This window comes from Phragmites australis, chromosome 16 (assembly GCF_958298935.1).
Source record: "Phragmites australis chromosome 16, lpPhrAust1.1, whole genome shotgun sequence".
In the NCBI taxonomy this organism is placed as follows: Eukaryota; Viridiplantae; Streptophyta; class Magnoliopsida; order Poales; family Poaceae; genus Phragmites; species Phragmites australis.
The window spans coordinates 6,299,621-6,322,597 of record NC_084936.1 but is presented as its reverse complement, the minus strand read 5'-3'; the positions used below and the strand labels follow the sequence as shown (position 1 = coordinate 6,322,597).

The 22,977-nt window shown below is 44.3% G+C and overlaps 2 protein-coding genes and 1 pseudogene across 3 annotated transcripts; 1 reads left to right on the top strand and 2 right to left on the bottom strand.

The window, feature by feature from the left end:
- The first annotated feature begins 12,945 nt into the window (after nucleotides 1-12,945).
- Nucleotides 12,946-15,433, top strand: LOC133896444 (CRS2-associated factor 2, mitochondrial-like). 2 transcript variants are annotated; one of them, XM_062337054.1, is made up of 6 exons: nucleotides 12,946-13,462; nucleotides 13,833-13,960; nucleotides 14,059-14,284; nucleotides 14,402-14,529; nucleotides 14,742-14,862; nucleotides 14,967-15,433. In XM_062337054.1, exons 1-5 carry the CDS (start codon nucleotides 12,964-12,966, stop codon nucleotides 14,853-14,855), a joined length of 1,095 nt encoding a protein of 364 aa, XP_062193038.1. In that variant the 5' UTR covers nucleotides 12,946-12,963; the 3' UTR covers nucleotides 14,856-14,862; nucleotides 14,967-15,433. The 2 variants fall into 2 exon arrangements, with proteins under 2 accessions (XP_062193038.1, XP_062193037.1); XM_062337053.1 differs by having other exon boundaries at nucleotides 14,742-15,433.
- A 160-nt stretch (nucleotides 15,434-15,593) lies between these two features.
- LOC133895310 (fatty acid desaturase 4-like 1, chloroplastic) lies at nucleotides 15,594-17,443 on the bottom strand (annotated as a pseudogene).
- A 222-nt stretch (nucleotides 17,444-17,665) lies between these two features.
- On the bottom strand, nucleotides 17,666-22,771 carry LOC133895309 (glucose-6-phosphate/phosphate translocator 2, chloroplastic-like). The gene is made up of 6 exons (XM_062335535.1): nucleotides 22,489-22,771; nucleotides 21,121-21,614; nucleotides 20,806-21,031; nucleotides 18,992-19,214; nucleotides 18,538-18,751; nucleotides 17,666-17,971 (listed from the first exon to the last, which is right to left on the bottom strand). The coding sequence occupies exons 2-6, from the start codon at nucleotides 21,607-21,609 to the stop codon at nucleotides 17,960-17,962; spliced, it is 1,164 nt and encodes a 387-aa protein (XP_062191519.1). The 5' UTR covers nucleotides 21,610-21,614; nucleotides 22,489-22,771; the 3' UTR covers nucleotides 17,666-17,959.
- Between the last annotated feature and the right edge of the window lie 206 nt (nucleotides 22,772-22,977).

Sequence of the window (22,977 nt, the reverse complement as noted above, 5' to 3'; positions counted from 1 at the left end):
ACAAGAAGCTAAGGATAGAGCTAGTCGGGCATGAAGCAGAGAAGGAGTGGCAGCTGACCGAGCTGGCCACTGAGAAGGACCACCAACTGGCCGAGAAGGAGGAGCTACACTCTGAGATGGTCGCCAAGTCTTGGGGTAAGCTTCCCGTACATAGTAGATTTCTCGTTGTACTGCACTATCTTCTTTTGAGCCGAGTGTCTACACTTGCAGAGATATCCGAAACCCGGGACGCCCTGGCCCAAGAGGGGATCCGGATGAGCTCCATCCAGCAACACCATGCCTTGGCCCCGGACCAGTTCCAGGATGCCCTCTGTAGAGTCAGACTTCAGTTCAAGCCCTTAGAGGATGCCAGTACTGCTGGGTTGGCTAATCAATGATTCAACTAGCTGAAGCCTTCGACGGTTTTTGACCAGCGGTTGCCGGCCACATTTCCAACCAAGCCTGGAGAGTTCGGAATATGTGGTTGCCTGAGTGCTGGCGATCATGAAGTCACACTATCCGAAGATCAAACTAATGTCCTCCAGGGAGACTTCCCTGGGGAAACCAACGAGGAGGTGAACTAGCTGGTGGAGGAAATGTATGGGCCAGTGAAGGAGTACGTAGACGGGATGACTTACGTCATCCCCTTAGGATTTTTTCTTTCCTACATTTTGTAATGAAAACTCGATGTTTTGTTAATAACTAGGATATTTATCCGAAATGAATGTATATGAGATGGGAACTTCATAGGTGTTAGATACTGAAAGCATCTGACAACTTATCATGTGTAGCATTAATAGTTTTTCCCTCTGATTGTTCAGGAGTCATCAGCCAGACAGCCACTACTCGGGTTGCATATTATGGCTAGCTGTCACATCCCAATTTCTATAATTACGTCATTAAGCACAATCATGCATCATGAGCATCATAAGCATCAACTGCAATTGTTAAGCATGGTTGAGTACTTGTTATTTCTAATAGTGGTTTGATCTTTGCTACGTATTTTCAAAATAACCAATGTTAGAGTTTTTGCTCATTTAAGTCTCACGTAGGCGTGGCGGTTTAAATTGGATTAGAATTCTTGGGTATTAGAGTACCTCGTTTGGGGAAAACAAATAGAGAGAGAGAGAGAGAGAGAGAAATGGTTTTGCAGCTATTTGGTCTTGTCTCTCTTGCAAGTGGGACCCACCTTGACCGGCCCACCACCTCACTTCTCCTCAGCTGCAGCACCACCCCTTCCCTGCCCTACCCGCACCCTCTCTCCCTCACTCACGTTCTAACAGCCAAGGCAGCAGGAACTCTCCTCTCCCCCTCTTAGACACTCTCCACTCTCCACCAAAAATCTCCCTCAAGATCAAGGAATCAAATTGTGCATGTTATCTCACTATTTTCCCCATCTCCTAAGCTTCCTATCCACCCAAGAGATTTCCACATGTATGAAGATTTGGAGGAATTCAATCAATTTTGTGAGATGTTTGGATGCGATGAGCCAGTGATTCAAGTTAGTGGAGTGGATAAATTAGGTTTAGAATCCATGTTTTAGTGTCTATACATATTTATGTGGGTTAGACTTCAACATGCAAGTCGAATCGATTGAAGAATCGTCGAAAAACTCGCGTTCTATAACAACCCGGAGGTTCTAGATTAATCTAAGTAATTTTTAATAGAGCCCCCCACCCGTAGGTTCACCCAGAGGTTCCGGTATCCAAAGGTTCCGAGTTCAACTCGGACCCTCTGGATTCTACTGTTCATTACACGTTTTCTTTTCTTTTTTTACTTTGCTGATACATTGTAAATTTCATAGTTAACTCATATGAACTCCAAAAATCATGAGACCAATTGTGTTAGCTTTGTATAAGTATGAAATAAATGCTAAAAATGTTGTAACTCCATAAATACTTTTGAATAATTACTTAATTATTTAAATGTGTTTTGATTTAATTAAATCACAGTTAATTAATGCGATGTCCTAAAATTATGAAACCACTTGGAAAATTCATTTTATGATCAGTGATATCTAGTAAAATTATAATTTGGTATGAAAATGTTGTTTAAATTGTGAATCTCTTTTAATCTTGATAACTAGCTTAATTACAGTCCTTTTCAAACAGACCTTAAATAAATCTTGTATACCATGAGCTTTCGTACTTCAATTCATATGATTCTTATTGCATCATGTTCTTCACTCGGTACCTCATCTCTCATTATATTTTCATGGCTTTCCGTGTATGTATCATAGCATTTCATCACGTTAGTTGTGATGCACCATTCTTTCTTTTAGCGATCAACGAACCGGAGAGTAACGGGATATTCTTGAGGTGGAACCTGATTGTGATATTTTGTGTGAAGAATTTGAGCAAGGTAAGCATCTAAGCATGTTGCACCCATTACTTTGGATCATATGTTGTCTTTAATTTGATAAAGTACACTATATGTATGTCATGCATGATAGTTAGTCGAAGTCGAGTTTTTGACAGTAGATCCTAATTGTTGCATTACCCTTCCTTAGTATTGTTATCCTTTGATCCATAGTAACCCTGGCTATAGCACTTAATGGTCTAACTTAAAATGAATATGATGTGCTTAGCAAGGCTTAGGTTGTCAGTAGAAGTCAAGGAGTGGTTCGACCATCATTCACGAGCTTAGGGCTTATATTTTTATTCTCAAAGATGATGATGATGATGGGATGTATAAGTTGGTGAGGATGAGACGAGATTCGGGCAGGCAATAGGAATGGCTCGAGAAGAGAGTCTCGGATGCTATATGCCCACTTGAATTGATTAAGTACATTTCGTACTCACATGCTTTGTTTGCTTTTTAGGTGAGAAAGATTTAGTTTTGGCTACTTTACACCCGCCGATGTTAGGAGTAGTGCCATTCTACTCGTGTGTTGTTATTTTGGGGTGGCGCCTTAGGCAAATGGTGCTACCCATCTTTTGTTGTTATGTAACTTATTCCACTGCGTAGCTACTCTAGCAAATGTTCGAGTTACGTATTTTGTTGTAAAGTTTAATCTACTTAATGACCTATAACTTAATTTAATTACTCGCTCTTTATTATGTCTTGTGATGATGTGCTTGCTGTAAAGGTGTGTGTTCCGATCCTGAAAATACACACATGCCGAGACTACCAGAATAGTATTTCAGTTAATCATTGTGGACGTGATTATGGAAAATGATCGCCCTAATAATTAGCTTTGAATACTATTTGGACGGTTCCTCATAGTGTGACATTAGAGCTTGGTTTAAGCTGTAGCAACAAGGCAGTGGCTGCCCTTCGGGATGAACTGCCAGTTTTGCATGGATAGTCGTTCATCTACTTTTCTATTCGGGGCAATAACGTCAACTCTTTCGAAGATGTCCCGGATGCGGACCCTCTAAATGAGCACCGCATGGTAGAGTTGGTTCTCTCCTTGGACCAATCCTACCGTTGCATGGTGGCCGAGCTTTGGGAGACGCGAAGGCGCTACAATTGGCTGCAACACGCGATGGAACCATAAGTGTGATGCGGATTGGTGAACCACGAGATGTTGTATGGAGAGGGCCATATGACAATGTATTGCATTGCACCTCAGACTCACCACTTTTCGGTGGTGCAGGTCACATGGGTACCTCGTCCCCGTGGCCAAGGTGCTAGGGCATCCAATGGATTGCAAGTGCTGCAGTTCCACAACTCGAGCTACACGAGGGAAATATTGTTAGGCGAGTCGCAGCCTCTCACCCACCTTGATGTCATTGACGACATGGGCTCCCCCCCAACATAATCTCTTGGATTAATTTCTGGAGGACATTGTTCGAGATCCGTATCATGGGTGGTTTTAAGTTGGTGGATTTAAGAATTATGTAATAGGGCATAGTTTCTTTTCGCAAAACTTATGGATGATTAAAATATCTATACTATGCCCTATATATGAGACTTGTATGATGTACCTTTGTGTTGTATGAGTATTATGACTTTTTAATATATCTTTTAATTCTGTTGATTTTTATTTATTATGCTGTCATTTTACTCATGTTGCATTGACGCAATAGACGACAATGGTAAAAAGGTAAGGGATGCGTCCCAATAGCGATTAATATCGGGGGCTCAACTAGTGCGAGGCAGGGGCCAAGTGTGTCCCGTACGTTGATGGTACGAGAACTAAATATGTTAGCAATAACGTATGAACATTCATCATACGATAGTAGTTATGATCGTCTACCCATGTGGTGATTACATTGGGTGTCCCGCAAGACGAAGGCACGGGAAGTGAATACGTTAGCAACAACGTATGAAACATCGCTTATGCGGCGAGTTGCACAGGCACCGTTCGCATGAAAAACATTTCTTTCTCACATGAAGGGTGATGAATGTGATTTTTATGTTTGTTTGGGGAGTGATGCACTCAAGAAAGAAACGTGTAGATAAGGATCGAACATACTTCATTTCCTATCTCTCATTTTGCACGCAACTAGTTATCATGGGCTTTAAGGAGTCCGATCGAATTCATGTTATTTATCCATTCCTTATCGTCCTAAATTCCTTTTTGTTATCTTCCTTATCAAGATCTTATCATCACTAATCTTGGAATTGACGGCAGGATGAGGACCCGTGGCAATTCGGGTGATCTTCCTGATGGTTCCAACAAGAACAATCATGTGCCACCTCCACTGCTAAGCATGGCAGACGTGCTCATGCAAATCGAGCAGAATTGCCAAGTGTAGACCACTTTGATCGAGGCACTCGTGCGCAATATGATCCCTCAAGGAGGAGGAGGAGCCGAGCATCGTGACGACTACTCAGATTTTCTCTGCACTAGTCCTCCCACCTTCACACGACTCAAGGACCCTCTTGATGCTGACCATTGGCTTTGCACTATCAAGCAGAAGCTCGCTCTCCTTCATTGTGAGGACCATAAAAAGTTCCTCTTTGCCGCACATCAACTCCAAGACACGACTGGTGCGTGGTGGATAAACTATCTTGCCATGCACACCGTCGATCATCGCATCCCATGGGCAGAGTTCCGCCAAGCCTTCCACAATTGTCACATTCTGAAGGGGATGATGGAAATCAAGAAGCAAGAATTCCTGGACCTCCAGCAGAGGGGCAAGTCAGTCATGGAGTATGTGCAGGTATTCAACCACCTTGCCCAATATACACTGGAAGAAGTCAACACTGACGAGAGGAAGCAGTGTCGTTTTGTGAGCGGTCTCTCGTCCAAGATGCAAGACCGACTCTTGTTGCACAAGTTTGCCGACTTCTACAAGTTGGTGAGCACCTCCTTCACAGTCAAACACAAGCTGGAGAACCACCAAGAGGAGAAAAAGCGTATGAGGGTCTCATCACCCTCTGTGGACGGAAGTTATCAACGCCCGCTTACAGGGAGTCAACCTCCTCCATCTCATACGGTGACTTTGTCTGCTCCACAACCAATGTGGGTAGCGCATCGTCCATCCCCCTCCTCGCAAGGACAGACTGCAAGGCATGCCAAATCCCAGGGAAGTGTGACTAGTGGTCCCGGCGGCCCATGTTACAACTGTGGGCGTGTCGAGCATTTCGCTCAGGATTGCCGATTCCTGAAGCCAGGAGTCAGGGTGGCTGCTCCAAGATGACCACTACCAGTGCAACCCTCTCAACAGGCATCCAAGGCTACCCAAGTTCCCAAGCATGGCCGAGTGAACCACATCCCCGCTGAAGGAGCTCGAGAGGACGATGGTGTGCTTATTGGTACGCTACTTGTAAACTCTCAACCTGCCATCATACTTTTTGATTCCAAAGCATCTCATTCGTTCATCAAGGAGGATTATGTCTTGTGTCATAATCTTGTCACCCAGACACTTTTCACCACTTTCCACATAGATGTGCCCGGTGTAGAAATGCAAGCCGATCAAATAGTTCTGATGGTAAAGATTCACAGCGATAAGGTCCCTTTTCTCGCAAACTTGATCCTGATTGACACCAGAGGGATAGATGTCATCTTAGGGATGAATTAATTAACCAAAAAATGGTGCTCTTATCGATTATGCATGGAGGATCATCTCTCTCAAAAATTCAACCGGTGTCCGGATCCCCCTCCACTTGGGAGAGGATGGTCCCCATCTTTATGCTTTGGAGGGTGCTGCAACCACAGACCTCTGGAATATCCCCATGGTTTGCAAGTACCCAGATGTTTTACCCTAGGAATTGTTGGGGATGCCACCCAACCAGGATGTTGAATTTGTCATTGAACTCGCACCCGGAACGGCCCCGGTGTTGAAAAGGCCTTATCATATGCCTCCCAATGAATTGATGGAGTTAAAGAAACAATTAAATGAGTTACTTGAAAACGGTTTCATTCGTCCGAGCTCCTCACCTTGGGGATGCCTGACTATCTTTGTAAAAATGAAGGATAACACCTTGAGGATGTGTGTTGATTATCGTCCTCTCAACGCAGTCACTATCAAAAATAAATATCCCCTTCCCCGCATTGACATCTTGTTCGATCAATTGACCAGTGCTTGTTTCTTTTCTAAGATTGATATAAGGTTGGGTTATCACCAAATAAAAATCCGATCGAAGGACGTTTCTAAAACGGCCTTCTCTACCCGCTATGGACTCTATGAGTATACCTTCATGTCCTTCGGCCTAACCAATGCAGCAGCCTACTTTATGTATTTAATGAACACTGTGTTCATCGAGGAGTTGGATTCTTTCATATTCATCTTCATCGATGATATCCTCGTTTATTCCAAGACCAAAGAAGAGCATGCCCAGCATCTCTAAAATCATTCTTGAAAGACTCCGTGAACATCATCTCTATGCTAAATTTAGCAAGTGCGAATTCTGGCTCAAGGAAGTTGCCTTCCTCGGTCATGTCCTTTCTGAAAATGGTGTCGCTGTTGACCCAAGCAAGGTTCAAGACGTGCTCAATTGGAGGCAACCATAGAATATCACCGACATATGGAGTTTTGTTAGACTTGCGGGATACTACCATCGGTTCATTGAGAACTTCTCCAGAATTGCTAAGCCCATGACTGAACTCTTGCAGAAGGGCATGAAATTTGTATGGTATGATGCTTGTGGGTGAGCTTTCTAAACCTTGAAGAGTCTTCTCACTATCGCACCCATCCTTTCCCAACTAAATGTGGATAAAAGCTTTGACATTTATTGCAATGCTTCCCGCATAGGCCTTGGTTGTGTTCTCATGCAAGAGGGTTGAGTCATCGCCTATGCTTCTCGCCAATTAAAGAACTATGAAAAAAATTATCCTACTCGCGATTTAGAGCTTGCGGCCGTTGTGCATGCTCTAAAAATCTAGCACCACTACCTCCTTGAAAATCTTTCCAATATCTATACCGATCACAAGAGTCTCAAGTATATCTTCACCCAAGCTGACCTCAACATGAGGCAAAGGAGATGGCTTGAATTGATCAAGGACTATAAATTGGAGGTTCATTATCATCCTAGCAAAGCAAACGTCATTGCTGATGCCTTGAGCCGAAAGGCTTGGTGCAATTATCGTATGGTTAAGCTCGGAAATACCACATTTTGTGATGATTTTCAAAGACTTTAACTCAAGATGGTCTCAGAGGGATTTCTTGCAAATCTTGAGGCCAAATCCACCCTCCTCGACCAAATCAATGAAGCACAGAGGAATGACAAGGGTATAACCCAAATTCATGACAATAAGAAAGAGGGCAAAGCTATTGCCTTAGCGGAGGATGACCAAAGCGTGTTGTCGTTTGGAAAGCGATTTGCGGTCCCTAAGGTACATGAGTTAAGGAAGAAAATTTTGGATGAAGCACATGACTCCTTGTTCTCTATTCACCCCAGGAGCACCAAAATGTATCAAGACCTCAAGGAAAGATTTTGGTGGACTTGCATGAAGCAGGAGATCGCTCGGTATGTGGCTAAGTGTAATGTTTGCCGAAGAGTGAAAGCAGAACATCTCAAGCCGGCTGGAGCGCTCTAACCTTTACCAAATTCCCTCTTGGAAGTGGGGAGAAATATGTATGGATTTTATTACTAGGCTACCTAAGACCCCTCGAGGCTATGACTCAATTTGAATGATTGTTGATCGATTTACCAAGTCCGCACATTTCCTTCCCATCAAGACCCGTTATAGTGTCAAGGAGTATGCAGAGTTATATCTCTTGAGGATTGTTTGCCTTCATGGGATTTCGAAGAAGATCATTTCCAATTGGGGTACTCAGTTCACCTCTCAATTTTGGAGAAGCCTCCACGAAGCCATGGGTACCGAGTTATTCCATAGCACCGCCTACCATCCCCAAACTAATGGTCAAATAGATAGAATAAATCAAATACTTAAGGACATGTTGTGAGCTTGTGCTCTCACATATGGAAAGCAATGGGAGATTTGCTTGCCATTTGCCGAGTTTTCTTACAACAACAGCTACCAATCCAGCATTAAGATGTCGCCTTTCAAAGCTCTCTATGGACAGAGGTGCCGAACACCTTTAAATTGGTCTGAGTCCGGCAAAAGATCTTTTTTAAGCCCGGATTTGGTCAAAGAAGTGGAAGAGCATGTCCTGACTATTCTCAAGAATCTTCTCATAGCTCAATTTCGCCAAAAAAAGTTATGTCTATCATCGTTGGCGTGATCTTGTGTTCAAGATTGGAGAATTTGTTTATCTCAAGGTCTCCCCCCTCAGAGGAACACGGTGTTTCCAGATAAAGAGAAAGTTAGCGCCATGTTACATTGGTCCTTTTCAGATTATTGCCCTGCGTGGTGAGATGGCTTATCAGTTGGAGCTACCTTCATCCCTCTCTGTTGTGCACAACGTCTTCCATATCTTGCAATTGAAGAAATATCTCCATGTTCCAACCAAAGTTATGACAGTGGATGACCAAGAACTTCAACCCGATCTTTCTTATTGCGAGCATCCTATTTGCATTCTTGATGAAGCCTAATGGAAGACGCGGCGCAAATCAACTAAGTTCCTCAAGATTCAGTGGACCAATGATATCGAAGATGAAGCGATGTGGGAACGTGAAGATCAACTTTGTGCCAACTACCATGAGTTAAGTAATGGACATATTGTAACAAGAATCATTAAATTTGGAGTTCTATTTCTCACGTTATTAAAGTTTAGTGCACCTCTATCCAAAACGGGTGCTTACTGTTTCTAGCTTTAATATCCGTGCAAGTGGATGAACCAAAAATATTCATGTCATGTTTAAAATACTAAAAAAAATTCCTGTGTACAAGATCATACAACAGAATTTTTAGAGTTTGTCCCGTCTGATTTACAATTATATTAATTTATGTGGAAATTATTCAAGTTAACAATGCTTAAGCAAACATAGGCTAAAACAGTGATCTAAACAACTATAACATGCTGACCAATATTTTCCTGCATAGTGAACCATTTTTCAAGACTAAAAAGATTGGTTTCACCCATTTTGGATAAGACATGAATTAACTACGAATTATTGAATCTCCAAAACATTAATTCTATTCCATGTATTTCAACAACTATTTCGTGAGAACTACTATTTTTATCTGGTACATCATGACAATAACAAGCAAAAAAATTGGTTTCACATTTTTAGGAGTAATGTGAAATTTACCATGCATATTCAATGTTCAGCCGCATTACTAGTTGAACAATAATTGGATTTTATCTTTTCCTGAGTTGACCGAATAACTTAATGTGCTAAACTACTCCCACATGAGCTCAGCTAGACTCTAAGACGGAAGTGGGGCCGGACCTGTTGACCCAAGTCAGACCTTGGCCTGGGCCAAGCTTGAACCGGAGCCATGGCCGGCCGGGTCTCGCCGGCGGCGAACGGAAGAGCAGTAAGGGAAACAGCTTATCACGGAGCGGCGAAGCTTCTGGGCAGCTGGAACAGCGTCGGGCTCATCTCCCTCCTTGGCGGCGTGCTTGTTCAGGGTGCTCGGCTGCCCGCGGTGCGGAAAGAACAAGGGCGTGCCCGCGAGCTCGTCGTCAAGATGGAGAGGAAAGGAGCTACTGCTTGGGCTAGGGAGGAGCAGCAGCCCTGCTGCTTGGCACAGCTGTTGGGAAAGGACAAAGGAGTAGAGGAGATGGGAAACTGTTGCTGCTGCTGCCAAGCAACAGCTAGCTACAGCAGCAGCAGAACAGATAGAAAGGCCCTGGGAGGCGTCGTATTTTGCTTCGATCTCGCGCAATCCACCGTGCATGTGTAAATCATTTGGAGGGATGGGGAGCTTGGTGGTTGGTCTGTGGAGTAATAACACATGCAGGAAGCTGGCTTCCATTGCTGCTATGGAGAGCAGTGAGGACTGAGGAAGAAGGGGATTGATACCCTCAGGCAGAAGTAGACAATGAGGAGAGAGTTGGATACAGGGAGTTGGAGGAGGCTACAAGGCAGTGGTGGCTGCCAGGTGGGTCCAGGCGAGGCACAGGCCCACATATCAGAGAAGCACAGATCAGAGAGGCAGATTGGGAAATATGCCTGGATGAATAGTACCCGTCCGATTCTAATTTTCTATTTACTTCTTTCTCTATTTTGACAGTAGAATTGTCGTACTCTAAAATTCATAAACCTTTTTTTATAGGTCTTATAATTCACGATGAATTTATTTTAAAAGGATTCACCTCGATATCTCTCGTAGATTTTAAACTAAAAATCTACAAATAGGGCTACTTTTGGAGCTTTTAGCAATTTTTGTAAATTCCCAAAAATCTTTAAAAATGTACTAATGTTCTTCTCATGAGGTGTACTAATTTTTAGAATTATTTTCAACCTAAGTTATATGGCAAAAAGTGAGTTCCTTTGTAATACTCTATTTAATTGTATTTTTATTATTTCATGTGATTTTCTCTTTTTAATTCAATTTGAATTTGAACTAATTCACAATTTCACAAAATGTATCCAAATGCTTATGAAATACATGTAAATATGAATTTGCACAATTTGGGGTGTGACACAAAGTCCTGCGATAGCGCTATGCCCAGTCAGTCGTCTTCCCGGTAATTTTGATTCTGGGGATTAATCTTTCTCGATGTGACTCCTCACGAGACGGACCAACGCGAGACTTTCCTCCAGTAGAGATGTTAGAATCTAATGCTTGATGAGAGGATTCAGCTCGTGCTTGTGCTTGTTGGACGAGCACATTGAACTCATCGAGCCACTTTTTCCCTCGAGGGTAGCAAGGCCCACCGCGGGAGGTCATGGGAGCAGATCATGAACACGCGCAAGCTTTTGAGCAGTTGTACATCCAAAACATCTAGTACCTTGCTGGTGGTACGGCGTAGTTGGATCTAGGACTGCAACAGGGTGTGGGATTTGGCTAACATGTGTTGTCATTGGCAGGGGTTGAGTCTTATCTACCCCGGCTGGATCAACGGAAGTTTGTGGGTTCGTCAAGTTGTCGCCCTGGGTGGACGGATCACCGTTACTGTCCCCGATGGTGAAAAATTCTCGGAAGTATGCTCTACTAGAAGAGGGGTCTAGATCCATCACGGACCTCCGAATAGGATCCTTGACAATCCATGTTATTGGAAGCCGTGAGGGAAGATCCTGACTGAACGTTGCTTGTGCGATCGTCTTGGTCATTAAGCGGTTCAAGCTCAATGCCGTAAGTCCTAGCACACTCATCCATGACAACTTACCTCGTCGCTTGACTCATCATCAAGAAGGTTGTCTTCGAGGTCCACCCGATCAATAATCAGATCCTTGTTGGGCAACAGGACGAAGTTATCCTAGAACCCTTCATCCAATAAGCCAGTTCTCGGTGCAGTCTTCGGTGGAGTTGGCGGCATGATTCGTGGCAAAGATTCAGCATTGTTATTCATGATCCCTAATGACGGCGCCAACTATCGACGATTAGTAAACCATCGATCTTACTAATATGTTATTAGAGTAGGAGATACTTTCTCTTGCTGAATTGTGTACCAGAAGACAAAGATTTATATAGGTTGAGACCTCCTGAAAGATAATAGTCCTACGTCATATGTCCTTGTATTGATCTTCGAGATAGATTACAAGGAGGATCTTGACTGGTCTAGATAGGATCTAAACCTAGTCAAAGGCTCATCCTGCGTAGTCTCAGTGAGATATTGATGTAGATCACGATTGCAGAAGGATTGAGGCTCATTTAGCGCTCGTTGCTTTTGTCTGGCTTGTTTTATCTTCTCCTCCATGGGGTCCCCTGGCTCCATATATCTATAAGGGGTTGCCGTGTAACCTTCGAACTCTTTTTCGAGTAGGATTATTAATATTAAAAATAAACTTCCTTGTTTAAGGGATATCCTGGTAACTACGGGTGGTTTCCATACGTTTATGGACTCCTTACCCAGATATAGTCGTATGCTCCGAGAATCCAGAAAACCCTAAGGATCTATACACGTATAAGATAGTCGTATATGATAGTTTTATACTACTCATCGTTAGGCAAATATTGCTAACTTGTGATTTATGCATACAAAATTGTATTGACGAGTTCATATCTATATTCCTATAAAATGGATAAGTTATGGCAGATTTAAACGATCTCCACCGTCCATCCGAATTGATCAAATGATCACCGTGTAAAGTTAGACCATATTCCTTCTTCCAAAAATACTTTTAATCTCCTCACCCATGAATCAAGGAATTAACAGTGATTATGCTCTCTTTTCGGCAACCGCACATGTGTGTTTTCGGAATGTCCAATATGCAAATCTCTTTTGCTATGCTATATTCTTTTACTTTTTTATATTGCTATATCCTAAATTGATTTCATATGTGTAACACGTGTGGAGTTGCTAGTATATGAAATGTATGTGTGGCAAGAAGAAAACTTCTTATCTATATCACACATGATTCTGGTTAAGAAAGAAAAATCTTACGCCTTTCTAAACAGGCCCGGTAACTCATGGCCCAGTCCAATGCATTTAATGTGGGCCATGAGTCGAATCAACTTGGGCTCAGGGCTAGATTGGGCCGAACCATGCAAACCACGGGCCCACCAAGCCCAAGATGCATCATCGTCAAAGCCCCAACCCGGCTCATCTTCCTCCTCTCGCTCCTCCCACACCGATGCTTCTTCGTCGCAAGCTTCTCCCGCGGCGGCGCCCCACGCAGGCGGAGGCCCAGGCCCTCGCCCGCCGCCTCCTCCATTCCTCCTCCCTCTCCGACCGCGACGACGACCCGCCGTTCACGCGGATCCCTAAGCGCCCACCTGGAGCGCCCTCGACGCCGCTGCCGAAGCCCAAGACCGAGCTCGCCACGATCAGGCCCGATGAGCCGGCGCACTCCGACCTGCCCTTCGACTTCCGGTACTCGTACTCGGAGACGAACCCGGCGTGGAGGCCCATCGGGTTCCGTGAGCCCACCCGGTTCTCGCCCTTCGGCCCCGGCCGCCTCGACCGGCGTTGGGACGGTGTCGCCGCCGCCTCCGAGCGCGTCGGCGAGGACGGCAGTGGCGGCGAGAGGAGAAGTAAGGAGGAGGTTCTTGGCGAGCCGCTGTCGGAGGAGGAGGTGTCGGAGCTGGTGGAAAGGTACCGGCACAGCGACTGCTCTCGGCAGATCAATTTGGGTGAGCTCTTGGTGCCCTCAGTACCGAAATGGCGTCTCTTTCTGATGCTTGTAGTTGTCAAAGCTTTCTCTAAAGGATTTTTAGTCTTTCTTTGGCTCAATTCGTGGTTCGGCTTGGTGAAGCCAGGTAGCATTCTTGTGCTGAATTGGGCTAAATTCTTGCGAAAAGATAGCATTTTTACTGGCAAGGTAATCAGAATTGTTAAATTCTTGTGGATTGTGGTGCACTGCATATAAGGAGTTCAATTGTGCAGAATAGAGTGATGCAGTTTATGAATCTGATTATTTGATCAATCGTGTGGCTCGGACATTCAGTTTATCCTTAGAGACATTTCCATCTTCTGGTATAATGTGATGTTTCATGTTCCCAGGGAAAGGTGGTGTCACACACAATATGCTTGATGACATCCACAACCACTGGAAGCGCACAGAAGCTGTGAGGATCAAATGTCTGGGAGTGCCAACAATTGACATGGACAATATATGCTTCCATCTTGAGGTCATAATACAGTACTAAATGCTTGAGAATACTAGGATTCATGCTCTCCTTCTCTGTGCTTACTAGTCAAGTTCTCATGTCAGTGCACCATTGTGCAGGAAAAAACAGGTGGTAAGATCATATACCGTAACATAAATATCCTTATCCTGTATCGTGGTCGTAATTATGATCCAAAACAACGGCCAGTAATACCATTGATGTTGTGGAAGCCATTAGCTCCTATTTATCCTAGGCTTGTGAAAAATGTTGCTGAAGGATTGACTTTTGAGGAAACAAAAGAATTGAGGAACAGAGGATTCAATTCTCCACCGCTTATGAAACTGAGTAAGTTGGAATAATTTTATCATCAGCATTTGAATTATATGAGCTCACTTCGCCGTCTCATAGTTGTGTTGTTGAGATATTGTTTCTTCAATGGTTTGATCTTTCTGTCTTGTGCAGCTAGGAACGGTGTTTATGTCAATGTTGTTGATAGAGTGAGAGAGGCCTTTAATACTCTGGAAGTTGTGAGACTAGATTGCTCTCATGTTGGAACGAGTGACTGCAAGAAAATTGGTGTTAAGCTAAGGGTATTTTCTTTGGCTTCTGCTGCTGTGTGTGCGCGTGCGCAAGTAGTCATTTCAAATTCAATGCTCCAGAAGTTACGTTTTGTGCTTCATTTCTCAGTTTATTTCCATGGACTTACGTTGCATCCGAGACACCCCTGGTTTAAATCTGTATTCAGTGAGTGCCTGCATACATAGGAGTCTGATTGTTTGCTTTTTTTCTTTATGTACCGCAGGATTTGGTTCCTTGTGTTCCCCTGTTATTTAAAGATGAACAGATTATTCTTTGGAGAGGGAAGATCAATCAGGACGATTCTGTTTCACTTCATTGTGATTGCCAACCACATTGATGCAAGGGTCTGCCCTGTATGCAGAGAAGTTTCTAGCCGAAGCAGGCTTGCTGCTTGGATGCCTTCCATCACTTCCATTAGAGGTGATCACTGAACGTTATTTGCTACCAGTTGTTGGATTAACAGGAGGCATGTAAGGAAAGGATTCGTCATCTATAATCGGGTGCTGCTCTTTTGTTGGAAAGGATGCGGTGCTGCACTAGAGTGAGAGTATTCTGCTTGTGCTCAGAGCAATATGACGCTCAGGGTTATGATATTCAGCATCATCATCTCACCTGGAAATGACCGTCGCTACGTTCAGCGGTAGTTCCAGCCAAGGAATTTCATCCATCCTCAGGCCTATGATGTTTTGCTATTTCCGTTGCTCTATCTATTTGGTTGAAATCATCACAATAAATTCAGAGATGTGAGAAACTGCGGCTGTGCACAATATGTACAATCATTTCAGTGTAGAGAGAGAGAGAGAGATTATGTTCTGTTATAAAGAGGAGCAGTAGCGTTTGTGCGGCTGCTTGCATTGACATAATCCTGAAACTAATGGTAATGCTTCAGCAAAGACTGTTAGTCTGTTACTAAGAGTCGATCATCTCAAGCCACCCATTTTAGTGTAGCTGGATGGCTCTGAATTTTCATATGGAAAGACCAAAAAAATTCTGAAAGAAAAAACAAGGATAACACATAAGATTTGAACCACAAAACAAGAAAAGAAGTCTCATATTCGAACCACAAGAAAATCATTAGAAAATTCTTGAACACAATAGGAGACCCATATAAAAAGGTGTCGATTTTGGAGATCAGCATTTTTCCCCTCTTTTTCTTAACTTAGCTACAATATTACAACATAAGATTTACACAACCAAAGCCCAAAAAAAGAAAAGAAAAGAATATATGTTGTGGGATTAGCCCCAAAAAAGAACTAAAATCATCTTAAACTGTGTTTTGCTACTGTCTATTGAGTAGCATTGTTTCTCCAACAAAAATTGTCGTGAATATTGTTCCTTCTGTTCACTGTGTTTATTACTGCGTCGTAGCTGTATATTGTTCTATGTGCATACCGTCAGTCAGTCAGAGCTGATGCTCACTGTGTGTAACAAACCATCATCACCGGCTGTGGCCGTGGCGGCGGCTTCGGCTCCGGTGTCCTCCTTCCACGAGGCGTCCGTTTCCTCCCACGACCGCGGGCGGATGCCGGTGCGGAAGTAGACACCATCTCCAGCGCCTCGAACACCCTGCACCTGCGCAGCACCCCGTTCTACATGCCGCTCACGATGCAGTAGTTGGTGTTGTACGGCTGACGGTGGTGTGCGGCGTGCTGCGCGCGCGACACGAGCACGCCGGCGGCCTGCAGCGCCTCGACGCCGGGCGGCAAACCTGCGCCGTTTCTCGTGCTCCTACGCGTGGAACTGCTGGCCCAGCTTGACGCACGCCGCGAACGCGCCGGCGAACGCGTGCGCGGCCGCGGGGGGTGGCTGCGGCGGAGAGCGCGGCGTCGACGGGCAGGAGCACGAGCGCCACGGCGCGCGCGAGCGTGTGGAGGTTGTTGCGCGGCTCCCGGAACGTGATGGTGGACGGGTAGCGGTGGTGGCCCTGGAACGCGGCGATCTGGGAGCCGAAGACGGGCGTGGAGGCGTCGCCGTAGTTGTCGACGAACCAGTGGTAGACCGTAGACGCCCGTGGCGACGTCGGCGAGGGAGTAGGCGGCGAGCGCCGCAGCCAGTGGCTCCGCGGCCGAGCCAGATCCCGCCGCGACGAGGGAGACGGACGTGGAGAGGGAGGAGAGGATGGCGGCCGAGCCGGCCAGCGTCCACGCACGCTGCGGCCACATCGACCACAGCTCGTCCGGGTCAGCGCGGGACGGGATGGACGGTGACGGCGGCGATGTCATCGATGCGGCCTGGCACGGATGCGGCGACCGCCGGAGCGGCGGGAGGTGGCAGCGCGGGGTCAGGTCATACATGGCTGGTTCTACGGCCCTGACTAACCACCAAGTGATCCAAATTTGATTCAAATGGAACCTTAGAATCGTTTTAGATCCAACGCGAGAGGTGACCAAAAGTTTAATAATTTCTAAGCAGCTAATATTTAGCAACACACAATCTATGACACAAAATAAAATAAGCTTTCCAATCATGACTAAATTAATAGAAAGTGTTTCGTGAATTCACATCCTAATGATCCAAGTTAACTATATGAGCCTTGCAGGAAAGAATATACCCAAGACCAAAGTGCTACCAGCCTAGGAGTACTATACTGGAAAGAAACGGTGGTCTGAGGCAGCGCCACGTGGCTCAAAAGTCCTCAAAGCAAGCATAGGGTGTGATCCATACGGAAAGTACGGCTTGTCCGATTCCTGGCCATGGAACAGAACGGAAAGGATCAACCTCAGCCCGATCCATTCCTGGTGCGCTGCCTTCACAAAGGCCCACAGCACTGGACTCATGCGTCGCCTGTGACGTCTCGTCTGCAACTTGAGAAAGCTGCAGAAAGAAACGGCGCAGAAGAATTCCCGAAAAAGAGAAAAGAAGCAAGAGGTATAAACTCTGCAGCAGAAGCATTGCAAGGCTGGCTGCAACCTCCCATGTATCTATTTATATTTCAGCTATTTATGATTAGTTCAGAATTGGCATCGAAATTAAAGCAGCAGCAAAAGGGAAACACAATGTTGCAATACATTCTTCAGGGCATTGCAATCTTGCTGTCAGTTGGTACTTGCTAGTTCAAATGGTGTGATAGTAGTGACTAGCAAGTTCAAACTTCATTTTGTCATTTTAACTCTGCCAAATATAGGAGTGCATGAAAACAAGTAACAATTGAGCAGTACAAATATTTCGACCGGGATTAGGATGGCAGTTATATACCTGGAACGAAACATGGTTCAGATACACTCAACCACAGATATGGCCTATGGATTTCATTTTGTGATCAACAAACAAATAACAAGAAAACAGCAGCCATTGGTCCATTATTATTGACCTCATATAGAAACCTACCCCTATATCTACAGGATACTTGCACAAGCAAAAATTGGATTCAGTGCTTGCTACTGATTCTGCAGACATTCATCATCCATGGCCCTGACCTTACCAACGACCAACAATTTAACCTTACGCCTTTGCCTGCATCGGAATGTCAATTTTGACAAAAGAAAAGTTTAGCACACAAATCACTGGATGCATCAAAATCCATGCAACATAGATTACCAGCTTTTATTTACCCTCTTATCTTTTTTGTGATTTGCTCTTTCCAAGTTTTGTTAATCATGTGCTGCAAGTAAAATCACCCTACACTATTTCATGTATTTCGAAGTAAGAAAAATCGTATCAAGATTTATCTAAGTAATATAACTCTAGTTGTCCAATTTTAATGCCACTAGCCCTCAAAGCAATCCATCCTACTTACAATCAGGTAGTATGGATAGAAATGCACTTGGTTAAAATGATGATATTTTGGTGATGTTGAGATTGGGAAGTAAACATGGATAAAACAAGTGAGCATACTGACAAAGCTATGTCAATTTCTGGAGTTGTAAGTAATGGACCACACATCAGGTAGACTAGTGAAAATACTAAAGACTACACATACAAATTTCTTTCCTTTCTCTAGTCCAGCAAAAGACAAATATCATTCCAGTCCGATACAGGGTAAGCACAACCACAATGAAATCTTAGAGCAGCCAAATTACCTGAGAATACAGGAATGTGCCAAGGATGGCAATGGCAGCTCCTAGCGCATTGACAGGGCGGACAGGTGTGTGGAAGATAATGATTGACGAAACAATCACTGATATGCGCTTCATTGTATTGCCAATGCTAAACGTCAGTGGAGAAATCTGATCGAGAGACATGTAGGACACCTGGTTATACAAGTGGTAGAACACGCTCTGAGCAGCAATCCACCTATAAAATTCAGCAGTAACACATTATGAAAATGTCAACATAAACAGTCTTGATATAAGGTCTATTGTAAACTAAGGACAACACTGAAGTTAACATGAATATGCACAACAGAAGAGTAAAAGCAAAACAGCAAGAATGTGAAGACCATTTCAAGCTGCCTCGTGTAATTTAGAACCAAACTACAATCTAGAATACAACAACTATGGAAGGAAAATTGCAAAATATTGAGTTTCTTGTTACCAGATAACATTGGGGCCAACGTCTGCAAGAGCCTTTTGCCAACCAGCAGCCCACATTTGGGGCCCCTCCATAGCAATAGCAAATGGAGTCAGTATGACCAGGGACATTATCGACAGGCAAGCATAGTAATTCATGCCACTGACAGACTTCCCCTTCATGCCCTTCTTTGAGAAGATGTTCCGGAAAACAAATGCAAGGTTGGATATCATGGCACCCATAAAACCTGGTGGGGGACAAATGGTAACTATTAACATCAAGAAAGAGAAACGGAGAACAGCTGTCTCACCTAACAAGAGAAAGACTGTTGCCAACAATTGCAGACTCGTCTAGACTCCTATTCCGTCTTATTCTTAAGCTTAAATCTAGACATGAAACTTCAGGAAGAAAAGGGACATCAGCATGTTTATCTAGATATGAAACTTCAGGAAGAAATGGGAGAAAAGGGGCATTGGCATGTTTCTTCTGGAAGAAAGGAGAATAAGAATATACATGTGTAACTTTTCTCCACCTGGTTTCTCAAATTAGATAAAGTTAACATATTCCATCTATTACTTTATTTCTTCTGTCCAATCTCCATAAGTTATTGTGGAGAGCATAGTTCATGAAGAGCACCCAAATCTAATCTAGATAGAGGCTGTAGAGAAACTGAGTAATTTGAACACAAATCTAGGTAGAGGCTATAGAGCAACAACAACAACAACAACAACAAAGCCTTTCAGTCCCAAACAAGTTGGGTAGGCTAGATATGAAACCCATAAGATCTTGCAAGTCTAGTCATGGCTCTGGCACGTGGATAGCTAACTTCCACGCACCCCTGTCTATGGCTAGTTCTTTGGTGATACTCCAGTCTTTCAGATCCCTCTTTACATACTCCTCCCATGTCAAGTTTGGTCTACCTCAACCTCTCTTGACATTATCCGCACGCTTTATTCTTCCGCTATGTACAGGAGCTTCTGAGGGCCTGCGTTGTATATGCCCAAACCATCTCAAACGATGTTGGACAAGCTTCTCTTCAATTGGTGCTACACCAACTCTATCACGTATGTCATCATTCCGAACCCGATCCTTTCTTGTGTGGCCACACATCCATCTCAGCATGCGCATCTCCGCTACACTCAACCGTTGGACATGTTGCCTTTTAGTTGGCCAACATTCTGCGCCATACAACATCGCAAGTCTAATTGCCGACCTATAGAACCTACCTTTTAGCTTCTGTGGTACTCTCTTGTCGCAGAGGACGCCGGAAGCTTGGCGCCACTTCATCCATCCGGCTTTGATTCGATGGCTCACATCTTCATCGATTTCACCATCCTTCTGCAGCATCGACCCCAAATATCGAAAGGTATCCTTCTGAGGTATCACCTGCCCGTCAGGGCAAACCTCATCCTCCTCGTGCCTAGTAGTACTAAAATCGCACCTCATGTACTCAGTTTTAGTTCTACTAAGCCTAAAACCCTTCGACTCCAAGGTCTGTCTCCACAGACCCAACTTTCCATTTACCCCCGTCCAACTATCGTCGACTAGCACCACATCATCTGCAAAGAGCATACACCATAGGATATCACCTTGTATATCCCTTGTGACCTCATCCATCACCAAAGCAAAAAGATAAGGGCTCAAAGCTGACCCTTGGTGCAACTGAGTAATTTGACGAATCAATTTTCTTCGATAGCAATTACTGACAACCTTATTTAGCTTGTAGTTGCATTTTGTTTCTCAAGTTTAACCTTTATACTGATAATTCAAAGGGAAATCTACATCAATTTCTAAGCCAGCAATTGGAACAGAATGTCAAAGAAACAGTTTATACTTACCAACCATATTAAAGTTCAGCTCTGTGACAGCCGCTAGACCACAACCACCAATAATTGGGAGAAGGGAAAGATAAACAGGAACTGGAAACGTCTCCCCAAGGAGGAACCTCGACACCAAAACACTGAATGCAGGTTCTGCACTTTTAATTATGTGCGTGAATGATACTGCCACCTTAGACATGCTCACCGTCGCAGCAACATGGCCAATTGTATGTGCCACAGCAACCTTCATAAATTAAAATCACCAAATTCAGTTACACCTTTCCATGCAGATACAATAAAAAAAGGATGGTTGACAAGAAATACCCAACTCACCGGGAAAAGAACTTTCCAGAAATCTAGGTCAGTCTTGGGGGCTTCAACAAGGCGGGTGGCCCATGAGAAAAGCATCATCGCAGAGCCGCAGGCAAGGGAGAGCGTGGAGGTGAGCCAGGGGTATGGGAAAGCATTGAGAACCTTCTTGTTGTAAATGTTAAATATCACATTAAGCGCCCACCAAGTTGCGAAATAGATGGATATCTTTAACCTCTGTGCCCCTTCCGAGTGGACTGGCACCACCTCAACCTTGGACTCATTGTCATCAGCTGCAGAAGCTGTGCAGCGGAACTCAAGTGGCTGCCTCCGAGGCTTCAGCTCAGCAGTGTGTGGACCATCTAGCGGTGTAAGGTAGAGTGGTCTAAGGAAGGAGACCACATATTTGGAGGGTTTCAGACTGGAGATGGATGGAATCGAAGCTGATTTCGAGCGTAGATTCAAGCCAGAGAAGGCCGCTGGGGCAGTAGAGAGCCTCACAGAAGGTATCATGGCTTCTGCAAATCAACCAAGAAGTTTTTAGATGGCAGTAGATTTAGTACCATATAGAAAGTGACACACAAAACTTGGACTTTCCTCAAAGAGCAGCTTAAAAGAAATTCTAATGTCTTTTTTGAATAAAAACCTTTTTGAGGCGATCAAATGGATGCATCAGCGCTAGACAGAAAGTGATATGAAACTACTTTCCTCAAAGAGCTACTTGACAGAATTTTTAGATATTTCTTTGGTTAAAAGCTCTGTCTCTTTGAGCTGGCCACCTGAATGAATCAACTATGTATAATCCAACCATTTACCCTTCTTCTTAACTTTTAAACAACGTGAAATAAAGGATTACATAATTCATGTACGGTAAAGCCATCAAATTTCTCAATTCTCAACGATAAATCACCAAAGGCTTCAGCTGAAATTCTATATGAGGACAAATTCTGCATAAGCACATCGCTTTCGCACGGTGGTCTAGACGTAAGGGTGTCACCTTTCCTCCTTGCAAAGGTTCGAGGTTCAAAACTCTCGTGACTTAAATCAGGTGATTTTGCATGCAAAGGAGCTACCTTTTACCACAACCTCAAGAACTAGACGAACTTTGGATCAAAATGACCACAAACTGGATTAAAACACCTCTTTTGACTCTCAGATCAAACACGCCAATAAATCAAACATGTCAATAAAGTCCGATTCCTTCAGTCGCAGTTACTAACATGCCTTTGAAGTCCGATTCCTGATATTAATCCTACCAAATTCGTGCACCTTAAACACTAATAATGTCTTAACCCATGGGTATAATCCGCCATCCTTGCAGATTAAAAAGGAAACGAAAAACCAACCCATCTCGGGGTCAAAACGATAACTCAGACAACATAAAGATCTCACCTTTCCTCCCACCAACCACCGACGAACAGCCCCGCGTGTCGAAGAGCAGCCTCCCGCACCTCCCCTCGGGATCAAGCCAAGAACCCTCTCAAATCGCAGCAAGAGCAGGAAAAGGAGGCGCCTTTCGCGACAGATTCGAGGCGGGGCGGAGCCTCCGATATATGATAGGCGGGGAGAGCCGGGGATCGCACGCCGCGGCCCTTGGAATCTGAGATGGGAATTCGGAGATCACAAGGAAGGAGAGGTGCAGGGAGGGTGGCACGAGGAGTATAAAGGGGAAGGTGGCGGCGGTAGGTGCCGGTGCGCGTGTGTGTGTGTTTTTTTTTTTTTTTTGAGGGCATTAGGTTAGGTTCGACGTTCGATAAGTGCGAGGGCTTTAATGCAAATGTTTTTTCTAGGGAGACCACAGTTTTGGAGTGCACGAGTTTGGTTTGGGGTTTCATGGAACAGTGGCTGGTGGGGCATGCAGTCCTTGTGAAACCTCTTTGG